The sequence below is a fragment of the Colossoma macropomum genome, unplaced genomic scaffold (assembly GCF_904425465.1).
Source record: "Colossoma macropomum unplaced genomic scaffold, Colossoma_macropomum, whole genome shotgun sequence".
Classification (NCBI taxonomy): Eukaryota; Metazoa; Chordata; class Actinopteri; order Characiformes; family Serrasalmidae; genus Colossoma; species Colossoma macropomum.
The window spans coordinates 28,366,410-28,388,295 of record NW_023494786.1 but is presented as its reverse complement, the minus strand read 5'-3'; the positions used below and the strand labels follow the sequence as shown (position 1 = coordinate 28,388,295).

The 21,886-nt window shown below is 39.2% G+C and overlaps 1 protein-coding gene across 1 annotated transcript in view; it reads right to left on the bottom strand.

Moving 5' to 3' along the window:
- zmp:0000001114 (suppressor of tumorigenicity 14 protein homolog) overlaps positions 1–21,886 on the bottom strand; it is a 78,925-nt gene that overhangs the window by 10,520 nt on the left and 46,519 nt on the right. Inside the window, exons 6-16 of the mRNA XM_036565264.1 lie at positions 18,795–18,830; positions 16,916–17,144; positions 12,649–12,788; positions 11,092–11,195; positions 8,479–8,588; positions 7,110–7,240; positions 6,554–6,658; positions 5,744–5,851; positions 4,895–5,008; positions 1,125–1,244; positions 851–1,031 (exon numbers count right to left, since the gene is read on the bottom strand). Of these exons, the coding sequence (XP_036421157.1) occupies positions 851–1,031; positions 1,125–1,244; positions 4,895–5,008; positions 5,744–5,851; positions 6,554–6,658; positions 7,110–7,240; positions 8,479–8,588; positions 11,092–11,195; positions 12,649–12,788; positions 16,916–17,144; positions 18,795–18,830 (1,378 nt within the window). The remainder of the gene's footprint in view (positions 1–850; positions 1,032–1,124; positions 1,245–4,894; positions 5,009–5,743; positions 5,852–6,553; positions 6,659–7,109; positions 7,241–8,478; positions 8,589–11,091; positions 11,196–12,648; positions 12,789–16,915; positions 17,145–18,794; positions 18,831–21,886) is intronic.

Genomic DNA, 21,886 nt, shown 5'->3' with positions numbered 1-21,886 from the left:
TAAACTTGTTATCTGAAGATAACAACTTTGTTACCTTGAGATCACAAGGTAGTTAACTTGATTTCTCAAGATAACAATCCAGAAAATTATAACTACCTCATGGCCTCTCTGGGACTTCTGTGGATAAACTGTGCCAATTGGTTTTGTGATTTAATGTGTAAGTACTGTGAGCTGGCTAAGTAAATGTGCCCTGGATTTGAATGCCGTTGCTATATCTTGCCAAAAATATCAGTCGTTAGGAAATGTTGCAAAGATTATGAAGTAGCCCACAATCATATGCAAAAGTTTGGGCACCCCAGTCAATTTACATTCATGTATTTCACTCATAAAATGTGGCCTGTGTAAAATATATGGTGCTTTTCATATTCATATTTTTTACTCAACATGTTATACTTCGCAATTTGTGCACTAAAAATTTGGGAAAATACCACATGTAAGTGTGTTCTCTGCAGAAGGTGAGTTAACTTATTTTCACTTAGAAAAGAATCAAATAAACGTGCAACTTGACAAACTTTTGCATATGACTGTATGTGTTCTCTAAGCTAATTAAAACCTTTGATTCAAAACTGGCCATAAAATTCACGGGTAACACTTTATATGGATGCTCCACTGTAGTTGCTTTGTAAATGCTCAGTATGTCTTTAAGTACCATCCAACTAAATTTCCATTATAAGTTCAGTGTGAAGGAGTTCATTAAATCCATCCCTAACCCTAAACGTAACCTTAATGCTGTTGATAATCAACTGAACATCAGCAGAAATGAACGATTTAAGTATATGTAGAGCATCTAAAGGGGACCATCCAACTAAAATGTGACCAATTCATGGAATGCACAGAGTGGGTTACTCACGAAGGTTCTGTACTGGCGAAACAGTGGGCGGCGGACAGCAGCCATTTGTTGGAGATGATGGAGGCCCCACACGTATGTCCATTGGTCATGTAGTGGAGACTGACCTGCCACGGCCATTCTCCAACATCAGCGTTCTGCCCGCCAACAATACGGTTGTGTTTATAGGGCCGCTCCCCACAATCTGTAACACCATTGAAGAGATAGTGCTGATACTGAGACAGTGAGGCGACATTCATTCACCAAATATGACTCATACTAATGAACGTTAACTCACCACAGCCGTCCTCATCAGAGCCGTCTGCACAGTCACTGACTTTATCACACTCAGCATTGATTTTGTTCACACAGTCTCCGCTCTTACAGGAGAAGGTGAAGGCTGTGCAGATTCCTGGAGCTGAGAGAGAGACACACAGAGAGAGAGAGAGAGAGAGAGAGAGAGAGAGCGAGAGAGAGAGAGAGAGAGACGATGGTCAGTGAGAAGAAAAGAGTGTGGGTTTGGTAGGATGCTGCTCGCTCGATCACGGCCATGCAAGAGCCGCCTTATCGATCAGACTTATTGATCAACAGAGCAGGTCACTTATCACCTCTAAATTATACAGACACAACACAACAAACAAACAAGTGGGGTGGAGAAAAAGAGAAGTAAAGGAAAGAAAAAGAGCAAAAAAGTAAGTAAAAAGAAAAAGAGACAAAGAAAAGAAAGCAGGGAAGGAAGAGAGAAATAGAGACAAAGAAAGGGTGAACATAATAAAAAAAGGAAGAGAAAATAGAGAGAGAGAGTAGACAGAGAGATAGATAGAGGGGGAATTATAGAACAAAGCAACAGAGAGAGAGAAAGAAAAAGAGAGTGAAGTGAAAAAAGAAAGGAGGAAACAGAGAAAGACAGAAGAAGGAAAGTGAGAGACAGCGAGAGGAACAGAGAGAAAAAGGAGATAGGAAAGAGAAAGGGAGAGAAAGAGGGAGGGAAAGAGACAAAAGAAAGACAATAGGAATGAGAGGGACAGAAAAATAGAGGAATGAGAGAAACGGAGAGGGAGAAGAGAGGGGAGGGAGAGAAACAGACAGTGAAAGAGAAAGAAAAGAGAAAGAAAGGGGAGATAAGAAAGGAGAGAGAGACAGAGAGACAGACCGAGAGAGAGAGAGAGAGAGAGAGAGAGAGAGAGAGAGAGAGAGAGAGAGTTAAGAGAGACAAAAGGGAGGAGGGGGGTGATGGATGGACAGAGGAAAGGAGAAAAGATTAGGTCAGACAGAGGGCAGCTAAAAGATCTCGGACACTTCAGTCCCCCACCCTCATTTACCATCTGCATCTTTGTGCTTACTTAAGACGTAGTTCAGCCAAGACATGTTTGGTGTCTGAAATTCAGGTCTGTAGTTACGAGGCTAATGTAGCTAAGAAGTAATGGAGGCTTATAGCCCACCAATTAGCATGGAGTTAACTGCATCACTAAATCATACTCCTCAAACCATGTAGGGTTGTTCGGTAATCTGTAATAGACCTACTTATGTGGTTTCTGACATTATGATTTACTGTTATCTACAAACCTGGACAGAGTATGTTGAATAGCTAAAAACAGTAGCAGCCATCATGAACTATTTTGCTCCTAGACATTTGAAATTACTTCACATTGGGTCTCTGTTTGTGGCTTTAAGCACTGTTTATCTGATGGGGACGGTTTCGGTGTCTGATTAGGAGTACCAATTTCTCTGTATTTGTTTTTCGTGTTCACTTTTGGAAACTCCTGTTTTTTTTCCCCACTTAATTACTTAGACTGTCCCCCTTCATATGCAGGTGGATTATCTCCTGTTTGATCTCCTCAGAAATATCATGTGAAAAATAAACTTGTACTTATTGGCCATTTTGACTGTGAAAGAAATAAATCTCTGATTTCTGCTCAGTTCTGTTTTCTCTGACAAACTAACATGTTGACACATCATCCACTAAAGTAACTCTCGGCTATTTTTGAATAATAAAACATTTTCAAGCGTTCTCTCTTCTCGCTAAATCTGCATGCTACTGAATATTTTAGCTCCTAACCAGCGCTGTCAACTGAAAAAGTCAGCCTACGGCCTTAGGTTCATTTGTGTGTGCACACAGATTAGAGGAGCCCTAACTACAGACTACTAACCGATGTCTGTGCCACCTTCCTCCAGTAATCCATTACAACACGGCAGGTTGACAGCACCCTACCTGCCATGCCTGCTTACTCTGGAGACAATTAACAGCTTTTCTCATCAGAAACTTTGTTCTTTGGAAGAAGCTAATTTTGTTCTTGGTATAGTTTGGTAGTTCTTGGTATAGTTTGGAAGTTCTTGGTATAGTTTGGTAGTTCTTGGTATTGTTTGGTTGTTCTTGACACGGTTTGGCAGTTTTTAGTTTAGTGTGGAAGATTTTATATGGTTTGGTTGTTCTTGATATAATGTGGTAGTTTTTGATATGGTGTTGCTCTTGGTAATGTTTGGTTGTTCTTGGTAATATTTGGCTGTTCTTGGTATAGTTTGTTTGTTCTTGGTATGATTTGGTTGTTCTTGGTGCTGTTTGGTTGTTTTTGGTGTATGATTTTGTTGTTTTTGTTATGGTTTGGTAGTTTTTGGTACTGTTTCATTGTTCTTGGTATAGCTTGGAAGTTTTTGATATGGTTTGGTTGTTCACTGCATGATTTGGTAGTTTTTGACATTGTTTGTTCTTGGTATATTTTGGTTGTTTCTGACATGGTTTGGTAGTTTCTGACATGGTTTGGTTGCTCTTAGTATTGTTTGGTTGTTCTTGGAATAGTTTTGTAGTTTTTTATATGGTTTGGTTGTTCTTGGTAATGTTTGGCTGTTCTTGGTATAGTTTGGTTGTTCTTGGAATAGTTTTGTAGTTTTTGGTGTATGATTTTGTTGTCTTTGCTATGGTTTGGTAGTTTTTGGTACTGTTTCATTGTTCTTGGTATAGCTTGGAAGTTTTTGATATGGTTTGGTTGTTCATTGCATGATTTGGTAGTTTTTGACATTGTTCTTGGTATATTTTGGTTGTTTTTGTTCAACTGTTGTTTTTGCTATATGTTTAATACATCTCTTGTTTATAGCCTATGAATTGCTTCTTGTTAAAATAATAAAAAGGCTAAAGCTTAACAATGTGAGGTAGCCTAAGGTTTACTGTTAATGTAGCTGTGTGTTTTTTCAATAACTGATGTAATCACAACGTAAAAATCTTTGAAGTGCCTGTCTATGTTTCGTGAGGGAAGGGAATTTCATGTGTTGAAGAACACAGCATGGTCTTGTCAGTTTCACAAACATCTTTTTCTGACCAAAAAGATCTATCTTGCACCGCTACAGAATGTTCTGAAGCTAGACAACATATCAGGGCTGATTCAAGAGATTGACTAATGTTGCACATTCAGAGATGACTTTTGGGCATCTTAAAACTGCGGACGGTGAGTTTTCAGACATATAAAATGTCCAACTGCACTGACACATCCCTGCACATCACCGATAGATCCATTAGCCTCACAGCTCCTGTACAAAACTAAAAAAATTTCAGACACCAAACATTTCTTGAATGACAGATTACCTTTGGGGTAAAGGGGGAAATGTGTAAATTTGAATTCTGACTTTAAATACAGCTTATAATGTAACTTTCCTGATTGCAAAATGAGTTCTCTATTCTGTCTCTGTGTGTCTCGTTTTCTCTGTCTCTCTCTTTGTCTGTGCTCTCTCTCTCTCTCTATCTCTATCTCTGAATGCTGTGTAAGCGGGTTTGTTGATGAAAACTTAACACGCTGTGAATGCGCCTGAATGAATTCGCTGCACATTTCGGTCGTTTCGGCTGATGGTCATTCTCCCACACAGTGTTTTCTCTAGTGGAAAGTACAAGAAACGTTCTGGTCAAGACGAACTCTAACCATCTTTTCAAGCACCACTAAGAGAGCTTTCAAAAAAGCATCGAAGCACTGTTCTTAAGCCTGTCCACAAGACCACTGAAATCAGGACTGTTTTCTCATCATGAAGCCAATAACATGAACCATAATGTCATTCTTCTGAAAGTGACAAGTGTTCACTCACACTCTTTACAGGATGCCTCATCACTCCCATCTGCGCAGTCCCTCTTTCCATCACAGCTTACAGTCTTAGGTAAACACGTCCCATCACCACACCTCAGCTGATTCTTATTACAGCCTGCAGAGAGAGAGAGGAGAGAGAGAGAGAGAGAGAGAGAGAGAGAGATATTAAGCCATTGTTCAGGTGCAATGTTGCTCATTTTCAGAACACTCCATTACATAAAAGGTATGAATGAAAGAAAGAATGAAAGAGAGAGAGAGAAAGAAAAAGTTGAGCAGTAAAGCGGTAGAGCTGAGAGCAGTAGAATGCAGCAGAGCTGTAGAGTTGTAGAGTTGAGTGCAGTAGAGCAAAGCACAGCAAAGCTGAGTGCAGCAGAGCTGAGTGAAGTAGAACAGTAGAGCTGAGCACAGTAGAGCTGAGCACAGTAGAGCTTTAGAGTTGATTGCAGTAGAGCTGAGTGAGGTAGAACAGTAGAGCAAAGCACAGCAAAGCTGAGTGCAGCAGAGCTGAGTGAGGTAGAACAGTAGAGCTGAGCACAGTAGAGCAGCAGTGCTAAGTGCAGTAGAGCTGTAATCCTGGGCGCTGTAGAGCAGTAGAGCTGAGCGCAGTAGAGCATTAGAGGTGAGCGCAGTAGAGAAGTAGTGCTGAGAGCAGTAGAGAAGTGGAGCTGTAATCCTGAGCGCAGTAGAGCAGTAGAGCCAAGCACAGCAAAGCTGAGTGCAGTAGAGCTGAGTGTAGTAGAACAGTAGAGCTGAGCGTAGTACAGCAGTAGAGCTGTATTCCTGAGCGCAGTAGAGCTGAGTATAGCAGAGGGAGACACTGTGTTGAGTGCTGTAAGACTGAAACACTCACTGCACTGCTGTTCGTCACTGTTGTCTCCACAGTCGTCCACCTGATCGCATACAAAGTACTTGGGCTTGCATATACCATTAGCACAAGAAAAGTGATCATCCTCACATTCTAGAGAGAAAAATATCAGACACGTTATAATAATATTCATTCATAATATAGTGTTTACATTTTGTATATGATTTATTTATATATATATATATATATATATATATATATATATATATAATATATCACACACACACACACACACATACTGTGCAAAAGTACTGTGCATCCTTTATTACTCTTTATTTACATACACCCATTAAGTTCAGGTTTGTCATTTTACAGGACATATTTCTGAGATTAGGTATAAGATTATCCAACTGCATAAGGAAGGGGAAAGATAAATGAAAATAGTTGAAAAAATTTTTTTTTTAAATGATATAAAGAAAATGACCCAGTTGACCACCAAAATCATTCCCATCAGATAAAGTGCACTTAAGGCTTTTATCTTTGAGAGATAGGAATAATGGACTGGCCATCCTAGAGCTGACCTGAATATAACTGAATGTGTTTGGGATTACTTGGATCAGAAAAAGCAGAAAAGAAAACTTCTAAAACTGAACTTTGGAAATGAATGAATGAATGAATGAATATATGAACGTCTGTCTGTCTGTCTGTCAACACAAATAGACCGCAAGATATGAGTACCTATTCCGTGAATTCCAGTGAAAAATAAACAATATATTATTTATATATGCTATACAATATACTATTTCTTTCATTAATAAATTCAGCATTACATTGCTGGCCAAACTTGATACTTACGACATTTTCTCTCATCGCTCATGTCTCCACAGTCGTTCCAGCCATCGCACTGCAGCTCCTTAGAAATACACATCCCTGTCGTGCAGGTAAACTGACCAGGACACGCTACACACAGAGCACAAAGAGAGAGAAGAATCAGAACAACAAAGACATTTAGTAGTACAGAAGGTGAACATATCATACAAAGAGAGATGAAGAACTGCACTATTAAGGACAAAGGTTCCTAAACGATACTCTGAGCTTGGACATATTGATCTAAGAAAACATTTCATTTGGGTAGAAGGTGGTCAGAAACAAAATAAGCAAGTCTATTAGAGATTACTTAACATGACAGTTTAAAGCAAGTGTGATGATTTGGGTATGCAGTTTGTACAATACTTATTGGTGGGGTATGAACTTCTATTACTTGTTAGCTAGATTAGATTCAAAGCTCCATATCTCCTTGTATCTTCGGACACCAAACATGGCTTGACTGATTGATTATTTGTGGTTGGGGTAAAATTTTGTTGTGTATTTACCAAACTACTAAATTTTACACCACTATTGAGCTCCTTACGGTTTTTGGGGTCGTATGCGCTGTAAACAGCCATGAAGCCTTTATCCGTGTAGGACCTATCAGAGTGGAAGTTGACCTTCAAGGCGTTGTTTGGGCTGGTCAGGGCCAGCATAGACCTCTCGCCACAATACCTTAAACATACACACAAATGCAAACGCATAAAAAAGCGAAACAGTGTGTTCTGTCATTACAGAGCTCAATAATTTACAGTACATTACATAGTAAAGCAGTACTGGACTCTGGAGCAGTGGAAATGCATTCTGTGGAGTGATGAATCATGCTTCTCTATCCGTCAGTCTGATGGACGAGTCTGGGTTTGGTGAATGTCAGGAGAACATTACCTGCCTGATTGCATTGTGCCAACTGTAAAGTTTGGTGGAGGAGGGATGATGATATTGGGATATTTTTCAGGGGTTGGTCTAGAACCCTCTGTTCCAGTGAAGGGAAATCTTAATGCTTCAGCACCAAGACATTTTGGACAATTCTATGCTTCCAACTTTGTGGAAACAGTTTGGGAAAGAACCATTTCTGTTCCAGCATGACTGAGCCCCAGTGCACAAAGCAAGGTCCATAAAGGCCTGGCTGGGTGAGTCTGGTGTGGAAGAGCTTGACTGGCCACCTTTGGGATGAACTTGAATAGAATCCAACATCAGTGTCTGTCCTCACAAATGCTCTTCTGGATGAATGGGCAAAAAATCCCACAGACACTCCAAAATCTTGTAGAAAGCTTCCCAGAAGAGTGGAAACTGTTATTAACTGCAAAGGACCAACTCCATATTCATGCTTATGGATTTAGAATTGGATGTCTTAAAAGCTCCTGTAGGTGTAATGTGTAAGTGTCCCAATACTTTTGTCAATATAGTGCCGCAATGACCAATAGCAAAAGTAACAATAGCTAATTAAATGACTGATTTAATATATTAATTGAATGAGTTATATTTATTACATGTATTTAAGTTAAGAATAAATAATTATAAAAATAGAGATGGACATGACTCAATACTTTCAGTATTGAGCTGATACCATTAGAAAGTGCTAAATTAGTTACTGGAGAAAACAAAACAAACAAAAACACCCGATCAGATTCAATAACATGTCCATTACACAGCCTTGCCTTTGGTTCAACATAGTATGAAGTGAAATAAAGTAGATATGCTATAACAGCAGGCAAATGTAAAAAGTAAAAGGCCACATACTCCACATTTTTACTTTATTTCCCCTTTAGGTCCATTTAAAACAACGTTTATGTAGCTAAAATAATCATAATACATTTTTTACATGACCATTTTCCACCTATTTTTACTGTACCTTTTAATCTGATGTATATAAATGAGACTTTTGTGTGACGAGTTAAATAAATGAATCTTACTTTGTGCCCAGAATCTCCACATAGTCTTTGTTGCACACGCGGACGTTCACTTGAGGCTCTTTCAATCGGAACATGGTGAACCTCACGCGGATGTTCATGCCTGCAGGAACCTAAACATAGAACAGTTATTAAAGGGACCACATCTTACATTTTTCTATTTTTCACAATTTTTTTTTTATTCTTCACTTATAAGAATGGTGTGATTTATATACCAAAAACAAACAGTCATAATTCATCAACATTTGGCCTCTTAGAATTAAATAATCATCTCTTAGAATTAAATAATTTCTGTTACGGTGTCTGACTGATATATGCAAATGATCTCTGTTCTAATTGGCTGCCGTGTATTGTACTACACTAAAAACGCAGTCTGGGCTGAACACTCCTGTAACTTCACAGAGAATGGGCGGGGCTAAACTGCTATAGGCTCACTTGGCAAATGTGTGTGCATGTGTTGGTTTCTGTGATATCACAAAAACAGTGAATTCAAAATGGGCCATTTTTGCAGCTTAAGTTCCACATATGGACTGTATTACTGAGGACTGAATGGTATGATTAGAAATGTTTGGAATTTCCTTGATAATGACCCTTTAAGGGCAATTAATGAAAGGCACGTTCAACCTCACATCTGTCTCATAAAAGGTCTCGTATAAGTTTAGCTGCTCTATTAATTGTTTCTCTTAAAACAAGTCCAGGTACTCCTAGATCAGTGTTTCTCAATCCTGGTCCTGGAGGCCCACCGTCTTGCACATTTAAGTGCGTTTCCAGCCTTAACACACCCACTTTAACTCAATAATAGGCTGTTAATGATCTGATTAAGTGGATCATGTGTGTTGGGAGCAGGGAAAAACACTAAATACCCAAAAAGTGCAGGGCAGTGGGCCTCCAGGACCAGGGTTGAGAAACACTGCCCTGGACTACTTATGAAATGGGCATTGGTAGCTATTTGAGTGACAACACAGAACTGTTTCTCTCTGTAGTTCTATTTAAGTGACCCAGATTCATATTGTAAGTTTTAGTTTCTGCATTTTTATGTATCACTGCTTTCTATAAATGTCTGAATAATCAGTATCAGAGCCAAACAAGGCATATTTTTAGAGATGTGCCTCAGCTATATTAAGCCTGGTCAAATCCTGATCCTTTGTTAGGGCTACTTCTACCTCACAGTGCCCAATATAAGTCACTTTTATCAAGCTCAACAGACACTACACACAACTTTTCCATCATCCAGAATATTCAATATGTGAGCAGGCAATATGACAATATTTGCTGTTATTGTAATAAATTTTCCATATTATGTCAGGATAGCTTTTCTGAGCATATGGTGGATATCATCAGTACTGAAAGAGTGCATGTTTCGTTATAAAGAGAGCTTTATAAAACCTGTTTAACTGGATTTAGCACAGTGCAGAATAGGAAATGTTCATAAAAATCAGTGTATTTATTGTTTTTGGTAGTACTTTTATAGTATTTTGTGGCACAACTGATGTTTTTGCTGTCTGTTCCAGCATCTCAAACCTCAGATAAGCTAAATACTGTGACACTCATCATGCATAATGAAAAAGTCTTGAAGCATTATGATGTTAATTGTTTTTGCCATATTGCTCACAGCTGATTCAAAGCAGAGAAACAGGAGCACTTTATGCACGTTAGAGCTACGAGAAATCCAAGTAATGCATCTGAGACAGTCTAAAAGGGACATTTATAACCTTAAAAAAGTGATTTCACTGCAGCACTTTAAAGTAGCTGCCATCCAAATTCATCAGATCAGTAACTTTGATCACACTGTAAGCCAATATTACAGACGCTATAAAACGTAGACCAAAAAATCAAAACATATCAGTGTCTCAATACGCGCATACTAAAAAATAAGTGATTTTACTGCAGCATTTTAAAGAATGCAGCCTGGCAATTACTAACTTTAATGTACTTAAAAGATTTTTTTTTCAAAACTTCTGCATAGTTTAGTCGTTGAGATGTAAACTAAGTCATTCAGAGTGGTTTGATGTGAAGTGGTTCACTGTAGAGAAACCTATAGACTGAGACGTTGTTACAGTGGTGGTGATAGGAACCAGGGGTCACAACGTCTACAACACAAATATAGATATTTTATTTACTACGCAAAACCACCAGTGGACCTACATGTCTTTTGAGTTTTTATATGTAATGGTAATGATGAAAAAATGGCTATAAATCAGAAAATATAAGTTTTTCTTGCAGACTATTTTGCCTTACAATGCCCTGCATGTACCTCTCCTGACATTAATGTATCTAATAAAAAAAATAAATAAATAAAAAATAAACCAAAAGCTTATTGCAAAACTATTGTAAACCAATGCCAGACATCAGGCAATGCATTTATAACCATTTCATGTTATAGCTTTCTGTAAGGCAGCCTTCAAATGCACATTAAACTCTGGTTCCTATTATCATCAGTATGAACTATTATGACAGAGTATTACCAACGGAAAGGGAAACAATTTTAGAGATCAAGCCACATCAGGGATTGTCTCTGCCTAAGCTTGACTAAATAGATGACACATAAAACTTCATTCATTAACATGTAAATTAAGCAGTATAGTACAGAAGTGAGGAGAGAACAGAGTTAGTTACATTTATGGTCCAGGTGCAGTCCACTAAAGGAGGGTAGAAGCTGGGATAGTGAGGAGATCTGATGGTTCCATTTAAACTGGTCAGAACTCCTCCACATGTCTGGGCTACAATGAGGATCATACAGAACACAGAACAGAGCACATCACATGAGCTTTACATTGTAGTGATCCACAGAAAACGGACAGTGAGCGTCATTTTATAAAAGCCAAAGAAAATCCCTAAACAGTACTTTACCCTAGACCTTCTATGCGTCTGTTTTTTTTTTGTTTTACTTTTGTTCCTTGTATACATGCACATTGTTCGCTACATAAAAGGACTATATAAATAGATAAATGAATAGTTTGTAAACATGTGCCAACCAATAGTGCCATGATAAGAAACAAGGCTATAAACTCAACCAACTCCAGACAAAACTACTTCAGCGGGCGTTTGGATCAATGCCGTTATTCAATTTGACATTCAAACAGACTCAGTCATTCAGCCAGTCAGGCAGACGAGATAAACGTGTTCCAACTTGAGTGCAGGCCACTCTTTGACTCAACAAGTTATAAGTAATAAAGTTCAGTGAAACTGTGTGGGAGCAGCCTTCATTGAGCTGTCAAGAGGAATGACTCAGGACTTGTTTCAAAAGGTAGAGCAGGTAAAATCTTCACACTCAAAATAGTCCTTATTGATAATCTTAACGTCTGCATTACTATTTATTTACTTTCTGAGGGGCCAAAGTACAGAATCAAATCTCTGAGTTAGTATTTTTAGAGACTTGATGAGGGTGGGGTGTTACCTGTAGGGAGATGGCGATTACCTGAGAGGGGCCTGGTGTTACCTGAGGGGACTGGTGGTTGCTGAGGAGAGTGTGGTCTTACCTAAGGGTGTTGTGGTGTTACCTAAGGGGGTGACACTACTAAGGGGGTGGGGTGTTACCTAAAGGAGTGGGGCGTTACCTGGGGGGTGAGGCGTTATCTAAGGGGGTGAAGTGTTACCTAACAAGGTAGCACTACTAAGGAGGTGGGGTGTTTCCTAAGGGGCTGGAATGTTACCTAAGGGGTTGGGGTGATATTTGAGGGGTGAAGTGTTACCTAAAGAGGTGGGGTGTTACCTGAGGGGGTGAAGTGTTACCTAAGGAGGTAGCACTAAGGGGGTGGGGTGTTTCCTAAGGGGCTGAAGTGTTACCTAAGGAGGTGGGGTGTTACCTGAGAGGGTGGGGTGCTACCTGAGGGAGGAAGGGAATTACCTGAGGGGTTGGGGTTTTGCCCATGGGGAACAGGTGATACCTGTGGGGTGGAGTGTTACTTGAGGGGGTGAGGGGTTACTTGAGAGGAATTGCGCATTATATGTGGTGGTAGGGCATCACCTGTGAGGGTGGGATGTTACTTGCAGAGATGGGGCTTTACGTGTAGGGGTGGGGGACTGCCTGAGGGGGTGGGATGTTACCTGAGGGTGATTAGGTGTTACCTGAAGCAGACAGGACATTATCTGAGGGCAGGTGGAGTATCACCTGTAGTGAAATGGATAGTGCTGAACACTACCTGTAGTGAAGCAGATGATACTGTACATTACCTGTGGTGATGGGGATGGCAGTGTAATTTGCCAAGAATCCAGGCCTCTGGACCTCACCGTCAGCTATCAGGTTGAGGAGCATGATGTTGCTGGAGGAGATCACTTCCAGCGGGTTAGTAGGTGGACGCTGCCCACACTTCCTGTCAGAGAGGTAATAAAACAGTTAAAAAGATACTCCCTGTGTAACAGAGCTAAAAATCACTGTCTAATTAGTCTAAAATGTTCTCCAAGATCGAGAAGTCTGCATTTTTCATTTTCGTTTTATTTCTAAATACAACAAATTGACATTTAAAGAGAAGCTAGTGCTTTTTAAGTGTACAGCAGCTCTGGTTTCACAAACTCCAATCATATAAAATGGTCCCTCTTCTGAGCAGATCACAGACTGCTGGAGAAACTTCAGACTGCACGTGATTGTGATGTACTACATAAACCTTTTGAATAATGTTCCAATGACCAATAAATGACTAAAATATATTTCACCATATTTCTCTCCTCTCAATGTAAGCTGGGTGGTCCTAATCTTGGGCAACACTTCCATAAGCATTCCCCTGACCAATCACAGGGCTGCGTCTCCTGCCCCGCTGACACATAACAGTTTCAGAGAAATGTAGTGAGCTAAAGCTAACCCAGCATAGCCAAAAGCTAGCAAGATAGATCAGCTGTCAGTAGCTGCCTGTCACCCATTCATTCATTTATCCATAAACAGTGTTCGTTCGTCCATTCCTTCATTCATGCTGTTTTTCATTGCTTTGTCCATCCGTTTGTTTTTTTCCACCCATCTGATCATCAATGACTTTTTTCATCCAGTTACCATCACATAAAAGCCAGATAATGATTTTAGCTCTGTGTGAGGGGCGGAGCAGCCTAGTAGTATTGGACAGAGAACTGTCAATCAAGCTGCTTATTAGCCACGCCCACACAGTTGTCAGATAGGTCTGATCAGTGGTTTTTAAGCCGTGTTTTATCACATTTATATCTTCTATTTTTCATCTAAGCTTTGATGCATATTTAGCATTATAAAATCATCTTTGATATTTCACTGTGTGTTTCCTGGGACGGCCTTCTAACAACTCAATGATTTAAAAGTGAATTAAACATTATGTGCACATATTTTAATATTATTTGCTACCTCTTTCTGAACCTGTTTTCCAGCCATAGTTGGGGATCAGAGGAACTTGTTAGCTTGGGTGCTTTACTGCAGCAAGTCACACCGAAGCAAGCAGAAGTTCTAAAGTGTGTCAGCATGTATTTTTGGTTGTATGCACTGAAGCTAAACTTAACTCTTAAAAGTCTCTCTCACTGGCTGTGTTTACATAAAAAGATTTTTGCCAAACTAACTGAATACATTCCGATTATTGATTAAGACTGAGGTGTTTATACGTTCCCTCTGCTCAACAACCTGATGAAAAATCTGTTTTCATGTGCACTACAAGTATTCTAATCCCAAACTATGCACATACATAGAGAACCACGTAGTGTAGACATTACCATGACAATGAGCATCACATGAGTCCAGTCAGAGTGAGATGAGCAGCAGTGAGCAGCGCTTGTGTTTTTAATAACTTTAAAATGATGTCAGACTCAGGAAAACGTCCTTCACACGTCCTTATTAAAGAAGGCCGAGAGGAAGACGTAATAAGCTGGACGGCCGTCCCGCCGCCGTCTTTTAAAGATCAGAGCATAAACTTCGTCTCCTCTGCAGACCAGTTTCTGCTCCGCCATGTTGAACGGTATAAACTTCCACTATGACGTGACGAACATGATCAGAACATGCTTAAACTTTCCGATTGGGAATGTAATCAGATACAGGCGTTTACATGGTTATTACTCTTCTGTTTAACTGATTATTTACAGGATTACCCGTATCGTTCAATCGGATAAAAGTTATATTCCAAATTACCTCAGTGGGACTAGTCTATTCTGATAAAGTGTACACATGGACATATTCTATTCCGATTGATTATAATTAGTTGGATTATTAACAGATTATCAGGCTGCATGTAAACGTGGCTACTACAACACAAAAACTGACTACTGGGCCACATGTCTGGACTTTTTTTAAAGGAATGTGAACCCCAATTAGTCCTCTCTGTAGTTCACTGTCGGTTATTTTCCCAACACGCCAATTCTCAACTCTGACAAGTAAGCCGATGGCGATGCGTAAATCATCGGCGATATTCAATTACATCGTCCTATTGTGCAAACATTTGGTAATTATTGTAATATACACCAGCAGCACTGCTGTGTGTGATCCACTCAGACCAGCACAACACACACTAACACACCACCACCACATCAGTGTTACTGCACTGCTGAGAATGATCCACCACCCAAATAGTACCTGCTCTGTGAGGGTCCATGGGGGTCCTGACCACTGAAGAACAGGGTAAAAGGGGGCTAACAAAGTATCAGAGGAACAGATGGACTACAGTCTGTAATTGTAGAACTACAAAGTGCACCTATATAGTAAGTGGAGCTGATGAAATGGACAATGAGCGTAGAAACAAGGAGGTGGTCATAATGTTATGCCTGATTGGTGTAAAATGTTTACACCAGCACATGGCTACTCACTAGTTATTCATCAAGCCTTTCATGAGTTAAGCCAGGTGTGAATGAATACATCTCTACTGAAGAATGGCATATAAATGAATACTTCATGTTTACTATGTTATGAAGGATTTGATGTATATGACGTTTTAATCGCCCCATTATCAAACAACTTCTTCAGATCACACTTTCCCCAAACAAGTCATTTAACAAACAAGGAGGAAAAGAGTGCAGTAATTTAACGAGGAGAGAAAAACAGAGAGATAAAACACATCCAGGAAGAATGATAATGTCATTATAACAGCATTGCTGCAGCTCATTTAAAGCAAATAGCACCCTGCATGCAGTGCCATTGCTCAATGTCAGAGTTAAATTCACATTTCACGCTTTTTTGGGTTTCACACTTGTCATGTTAACGTATAAAACACTGCATAAGTACATAGAGACGTGAAAAGAAAAGAAAAAAATGTCCTTTATAAAGATTGCCTATGGCCCAGCTCGGGGTAACTGCAGGTGGCAGCTGCAGCTGATGGATTTCAAAAGTGAGGTCTTCAAAAGCCAAGTCAATCTCCTGCAAGGTCTCACAAGGACCGCACAAAAACCAGCGCTGACCAGAACCAGTGAGGAATGTCCCTTGAAATGGATGAATAAGTTGTCTGAGCTTTCTGAAGGGATACAATAAACATTTTGTCCTTCGTATTCAAGGGGAAAAGGAATAGGCTAAAATATGAACTGCTGAAATCCATCTGGAACTTCGACCAAGGCCAGCAGAGGTAAAGTCATTTTTCATCAGTATGCACACATTTAAAGGTACATTTGTTGTGTTTATTGATGTACAGCTGTATGCAAAAGTTTAAACTACCCTGGTTATATTACGTGTTGGTGATTTTCTAAGGTAACATATCCTGTACAGAGAACACACTCAAATGTGGCATTTTGTGCTAGTTTTAGTGCACTTATATATATATATATATTTTGGTATTTAAGTACTACAAAGGGGCTACGCACCTACGATTTTCACTCACCTTCACACCTGAGTAAATGTGATGTGCCAATAAACGTGACTGATTTGGATATTATAGAAAGTGGTGATGTGTGATTTGACTGGAGTTTGCCCTTCACTCACTGACAAATAAGAAAACAGGACGCGTGTCTTGCACAGTTGGTGTGAACTGAAACACTGGTCAAAATGGAAGCATACTGTTCCGTCCAGACGGACAACTAAAAAATGCTAGTATTATGATTTTTAAGGGTGTCTTTCAAAAGAAGCATTCGAGTCTTGGTTCAGAAATATCAGCAAGTCTTCAAATGCTGCTTTGACCAGCTCTACGTATGACATATAAACAGATCAGCATCTTGGTGGCTGATATATTTAATATGAATATTATTCCTGTTGTTATTATTATTATCTGTCTAATACAAGAATTTCAGCTGCACGCAAAGAAAATGAATCACTGATCCAACTTTAGAGTTTTAACCTTAGTCTTATTCTCTCTGCAGTTCATAACTGGAATATAGTGTAACTTGCTTTAAAGTGCAAATAGTTTAAACAATCAGTTATTGATTTTCTGTATTAGCCATTCAATTATCAGTCATTATATGTGCCCAGGAAGTCTATATCAGTGCATCCCTACGTAAAAAAGGAAATCTTTTGCTGTGTCATCAAAAAACATGTCATTAAGTCTTGACCAAAAAGCAAATTCTGAGGAAATCTACTCACTGTGTGATGGCTTGAGACCCGTCTGGACTAAGCGAGTTGTAGATAAACACGTAGTCATTAGCGCAGTCGTCCTCCACATAGAAGACCTGGAACTTGAGCAAGATAGCTTGGTCTTTAGGGGCACGGATCTGCCACTGGCAGCGGGTGTGAGGGGGGTATTTGTCTGGATGGCCAGGAGACTGGAAGATCCTCACTGTGGAATCAGCCTCCAGACGGAAGAAGCAGTCCTCTGAGGAGAGAGGTTATTTCTTAATATACATGACTGCACGTTGAGGTAGAATTTGTCAATGGTATGCAGTGAAAAAAAGTGACAGCAGAAAAAAACTGAAACTGACAACAACACGTATCTCCTCCTAGAGCAGGGGTGGCAAACTGGGTTCCTTCTGGGCCACAGCTCTGCAGAGATTATCATTTCCCCTCTTCTAACACTCTGAGTTCAAATCTTGAAGGCCTAGCCGATTAGCTGATGGGCTGAATCAGGTGTTAAATGAAGCAGAACACTAAACTTTGCAGACGTGTGGTGATGCAAGGAACCCAATTTGACCATCCTGTGTAAAGCCGCACTTAAAGTTTGCGTCCTCAGCCCAAGTTTGGACTGGAAGGCAAGCCACAAAAAAGATCCTCCATTTGTTGGTGCGCTTCAAAAGCTAACTGGTTCGTGCAGCAGCACTTAGCCAAACTGCTAAGCTAACAGTTAGAAAACTGGCTAATTTGTCATCCATATATAGTAAAACACAAAATCATAGATAGTTATACTGTCTAATATAGTCTCCTGAGTGACTGCAGTTCATACAATCTTTTGTGTTTATTTATAGCCAGTATGTGTGTGTTTTTTTTTATTTATTTATTTATTTTTTTTTATAGCCAGCGAAAAATATTTAAAACATTGTGCTCAGATGCTGCTAGACCTTCTGCACTGCTATATGAAGCCCCGCCCCTTCAGAGGTCAACTCAGCCAAAGCAGCAGTGCTACAGGTCAAGGATGGAAATGTGTGTCAAATAACTGAACTTGATGTGAAGTTTCTCACGCGTTTTGGTAAATATAGTTATAGTTATAAAACTAATAATCTAACACTCTTGGTTCATACAGTATTTGGGGATGGACGATATGACGACATGATATCACCATCACCATGAATCACATCACGATAAACATTTCGGAGCATACATAAAGAACACAGAAGAACTGTGAGTTTTATTATAAATAAGTTCAAAAGAGGCTCACAGGTAATGTTGCCATCTAATGTTTTACTTAATTGTTACGTAGTTGCAAGTTCATAATCAGACAATGGCAGCAGTCCAAGAGAGACTAATTAGCCCTGCTCAGATGGATAAAGTGCTGCACAGTATATCATCTTTTTTAGAGCATTAAGCACTTAACAAACCACAGAAAATACAATATAATGATGTGTATTGTGAAAATGAGAAGTACTGTTATATTTTATATTCTATATTGCCAGACATTCAGAACGCAATTCACACTTATGGAAACACTTATTATTGATTTGTTTCATCAGAGTAATATTACCTGGCCACTGATGTGTGAAGTATATTTCTTTTCATGTGTTCTCTTTCTCTGTCTGTCTATTATTATCATTATTGTTGTGCTTGATTCATTTGTATGCATTTATAACGCATTTATAATGCATTTATAACGCAAACGCTTTACTGCATCATCCTTGGTACAGGTAAAAGGCAGCGCGAGTTAAAAGACAGCTCTAAAGTCCGCTGTGCGTGTGAGGTTTTAAGCGTTCATGCAGGCAGAGGGAGATGGATGGAGCAGGGCGGCTGTTTTTCAGCGAGTGTCAGCAGAGAGGCTGCCGAGCCAGGTGGAAAATTACAGAGCAGCGGAGACTGAAATGGGACACGCTTTACTCACGAGTTCTGGGGTTCATGGCCATCCGTGGGTCTGTAACTGGAGAGAGAGAGAGAGAGAGAGAGAGAGAGAGGAGAGAGAGAGAGAGACATGATGAGAAAGAGAAAGCGACAGGAGGAGACAAAAAGCAAAAAGAAAAACAGTGGAGAGGCAAAGAATATGGCCATTGCACTTGTTCTGACAGTTTCCCTACACACCTGCCTGAGGCACCACTTCACTACTATTCTCTCTCACCTTGGCTTACACACACACACACACACACACACACACACACACACACACACACATACATAGTTTTTATGATTTTTATTATAAAGTTCCAGTACATGGAGCATGAGCAAGATCCTATATGTAATATGTAATGCCCCATACGTATACACACACACACACACACACACACACACACACACACACACACACACACACACACACATACATACATACATATATATATATATATATATATATTTTCCCATTAATTGCAAAAAAAGTCTGGTTCCATTGACTTACATTAAAAGTATATATACACACACAAACACTAAATATATAAATGTGTGTGTGTGTGTTCCAAATGTATTCTATATAAGGTCTATATACCCGCTTATGTATCACTTTTTCTTTATGACAGGACTGTATATTTTTTTACACTGCATGTAGACTTGATTCTCTCATTAGCTACAATATTTTTCATTTTGCTGTTGTTGGAACAAAATCTCGTATCTCCAAAATGGTAACTTTACAGGAGAAGGAAAAAACATACTTTACTTTTTAATGTAAGTCAATAGAACCAGAATTTTTTCCAAGTCATTTCGGGCCATTTCTTTTAGTCCATTCATCATGAAATTTACACACAATACAAAGATCAACAGACAAATTAGGTCAAAAACTGAAACTGGAGATATGAGGTTTTGTTCCGCCAGCAGCAATTTGCACCCTGTGTGTATAGTATATAATGATATATTGTATATATACACATACAGCGACCCTCAACAATTATTGGCACCCCTCGTTAAGATGTGTTAAAAGCCTTAAAATAAATTCAATTTTTATTTCAGAAGCATAATCTCACACTGAAAATTGTAGAAAAATGTAACCTTTAACTCAAGTGAATTAAAAAAAAATCCCTGACTAAGAAATCATTATTTCTCATAAAATCACCTGTTCCACAATTATTGGCACCCCTAACAATTCCTAGAAAATAAATGTAATTGAAGTATTTCTGGCATTTCTACTGAAGTTTATAAAGTTGATCAGAGTATCTGGGAACCTTTAATTAGTAATTCATCACTTCCTGTTTCCCTGGGGTATAAATATGACATGACACAGAGGCCAATTTCTCTTATCCACTCTTCAACATGGGAAAGACAAGAGAACACACCATTCAAGTAAGGCAGATGTGTGTCGACCTTCATAAGTCAGGCAATGGCTACAAGAAAATAGCCACTCGCCTACACCTGCCCATATCTACAGTCAGAGGAATCATCAAGAAGTTGGACAACTGGAACAGTGGCAAACAAGCCTGGACGAGGACGCAAGTTTATCTTGCCACCACGCACAGTGAGGAGGATGGTAAAGATGAGACCAAGATAGAGCTTTTTGGCAACAAACACTAAGTGGGTCTGGCGTAACACTAAAGATGAGTATGCGGAAAAGCACCTCATGCCCACTGTGAAGTATGGGGGAGGATCGGTGATTCTGTGGGCCTGTTTTTCTTCCAAAGGCCCCGGGAACCTTGTTAGGGTGCATGGCATCATGAACTGTTTGAAATACCAGGACATTTTAAATCAAAATCTGGTGGCCTCTGCCCGAAAGCTGAAGACGGGTCGTCACTGGGTCTTTCAGCAAGATAATGACCCTAAACATGTGGCCAAATCTACACAAAAATGGTTCCCCAGACACAAAATCAAGCTCCTCCCATGGCCATCTCAGTCCTCAGACCTCAACCCAATTGAAAACCTGTGGGGTGAGCTGAAGAGGAGAGTGCATAGGAGAGGACCCAGGACTCTGGCCGATTTAGAGAGATTGTGCAAAGAGGAACGGTCGAAGATCCCTCTCTCTGTATTCTCCCATCTTGTGAAATGTTATAGGAGAAGATTAAGCGCTGCCTTGTTGGCAAAAGGGGGTTATTAACATGAGGGGTGCCAATAATTGTGGCACAGATGATTTCATGTAAATAAATATTTCTTAATTTTTTTCCCACTGAATAAATGCACTTGAATGAAAGGTTGGATTTTTTTCTTTTTTTTTTTGCACTGTTGTCCTATATTAATTAAAAAAAAAAAAAAAAGAATTTATTAGAAGCCTAAGAACACATCTTAATGAGGGGTGCCAATAATTGTTGAGGGCGCTGTACATATATGTATTTTTCCTAGTTTTCCTCTATTTCTTTGTGCTTTATTTTACTTAGCACTTAGTATTTATATAGTGTTTATACAGAAACCTTTCATCCAGGAGGTATCTTGAATATACCTATGTAATATATTTGTATTATATAAAAGTACCTAAATGTAATACTTATATATGGTAATACATATGGGACATATAAGTTTTCTAAATCTTTTCTAAGCCTTCTTTATCCTGAAAATGTACAGAAACCACCATTATGAAAAATATACTGAATCCTTAGTATAACGTTCAATCAGTAACATTCAATATTTATGAAATATGATGAAATAATATCAAATAATATCAAAATAGTTATTGTCTGGAATACTGCATGTTATTGTACTATCACAATAAAGCCTAAACAATGCCTCATCTAAGTCTTTGATGCTGAATTGCATCATATCGCCCCAAATTCCTTGACTATGTTGGCCACGTCTCAGCACTTACACCCCCTCAGGCCTTTCACAGCTTTATGAGCTCGAAATAAACGCTAACGCTTTGAACTTTCATGAAGATGAAGCCAAAACACAGGCTTTTCTTGACAGAGGCAAATTTTCCCTGTAGGGATTATTAACCAGAAGCTTCAGCACTGATTTAGATTTTTTACCCTGCATATGTTTTTAGCACAAAATATGGATGAATCTCACAGTATATAGTGAAAACATAAAACGTGCTAAATACTGTTTGCATCTATTTCTCAGTAATCTCAG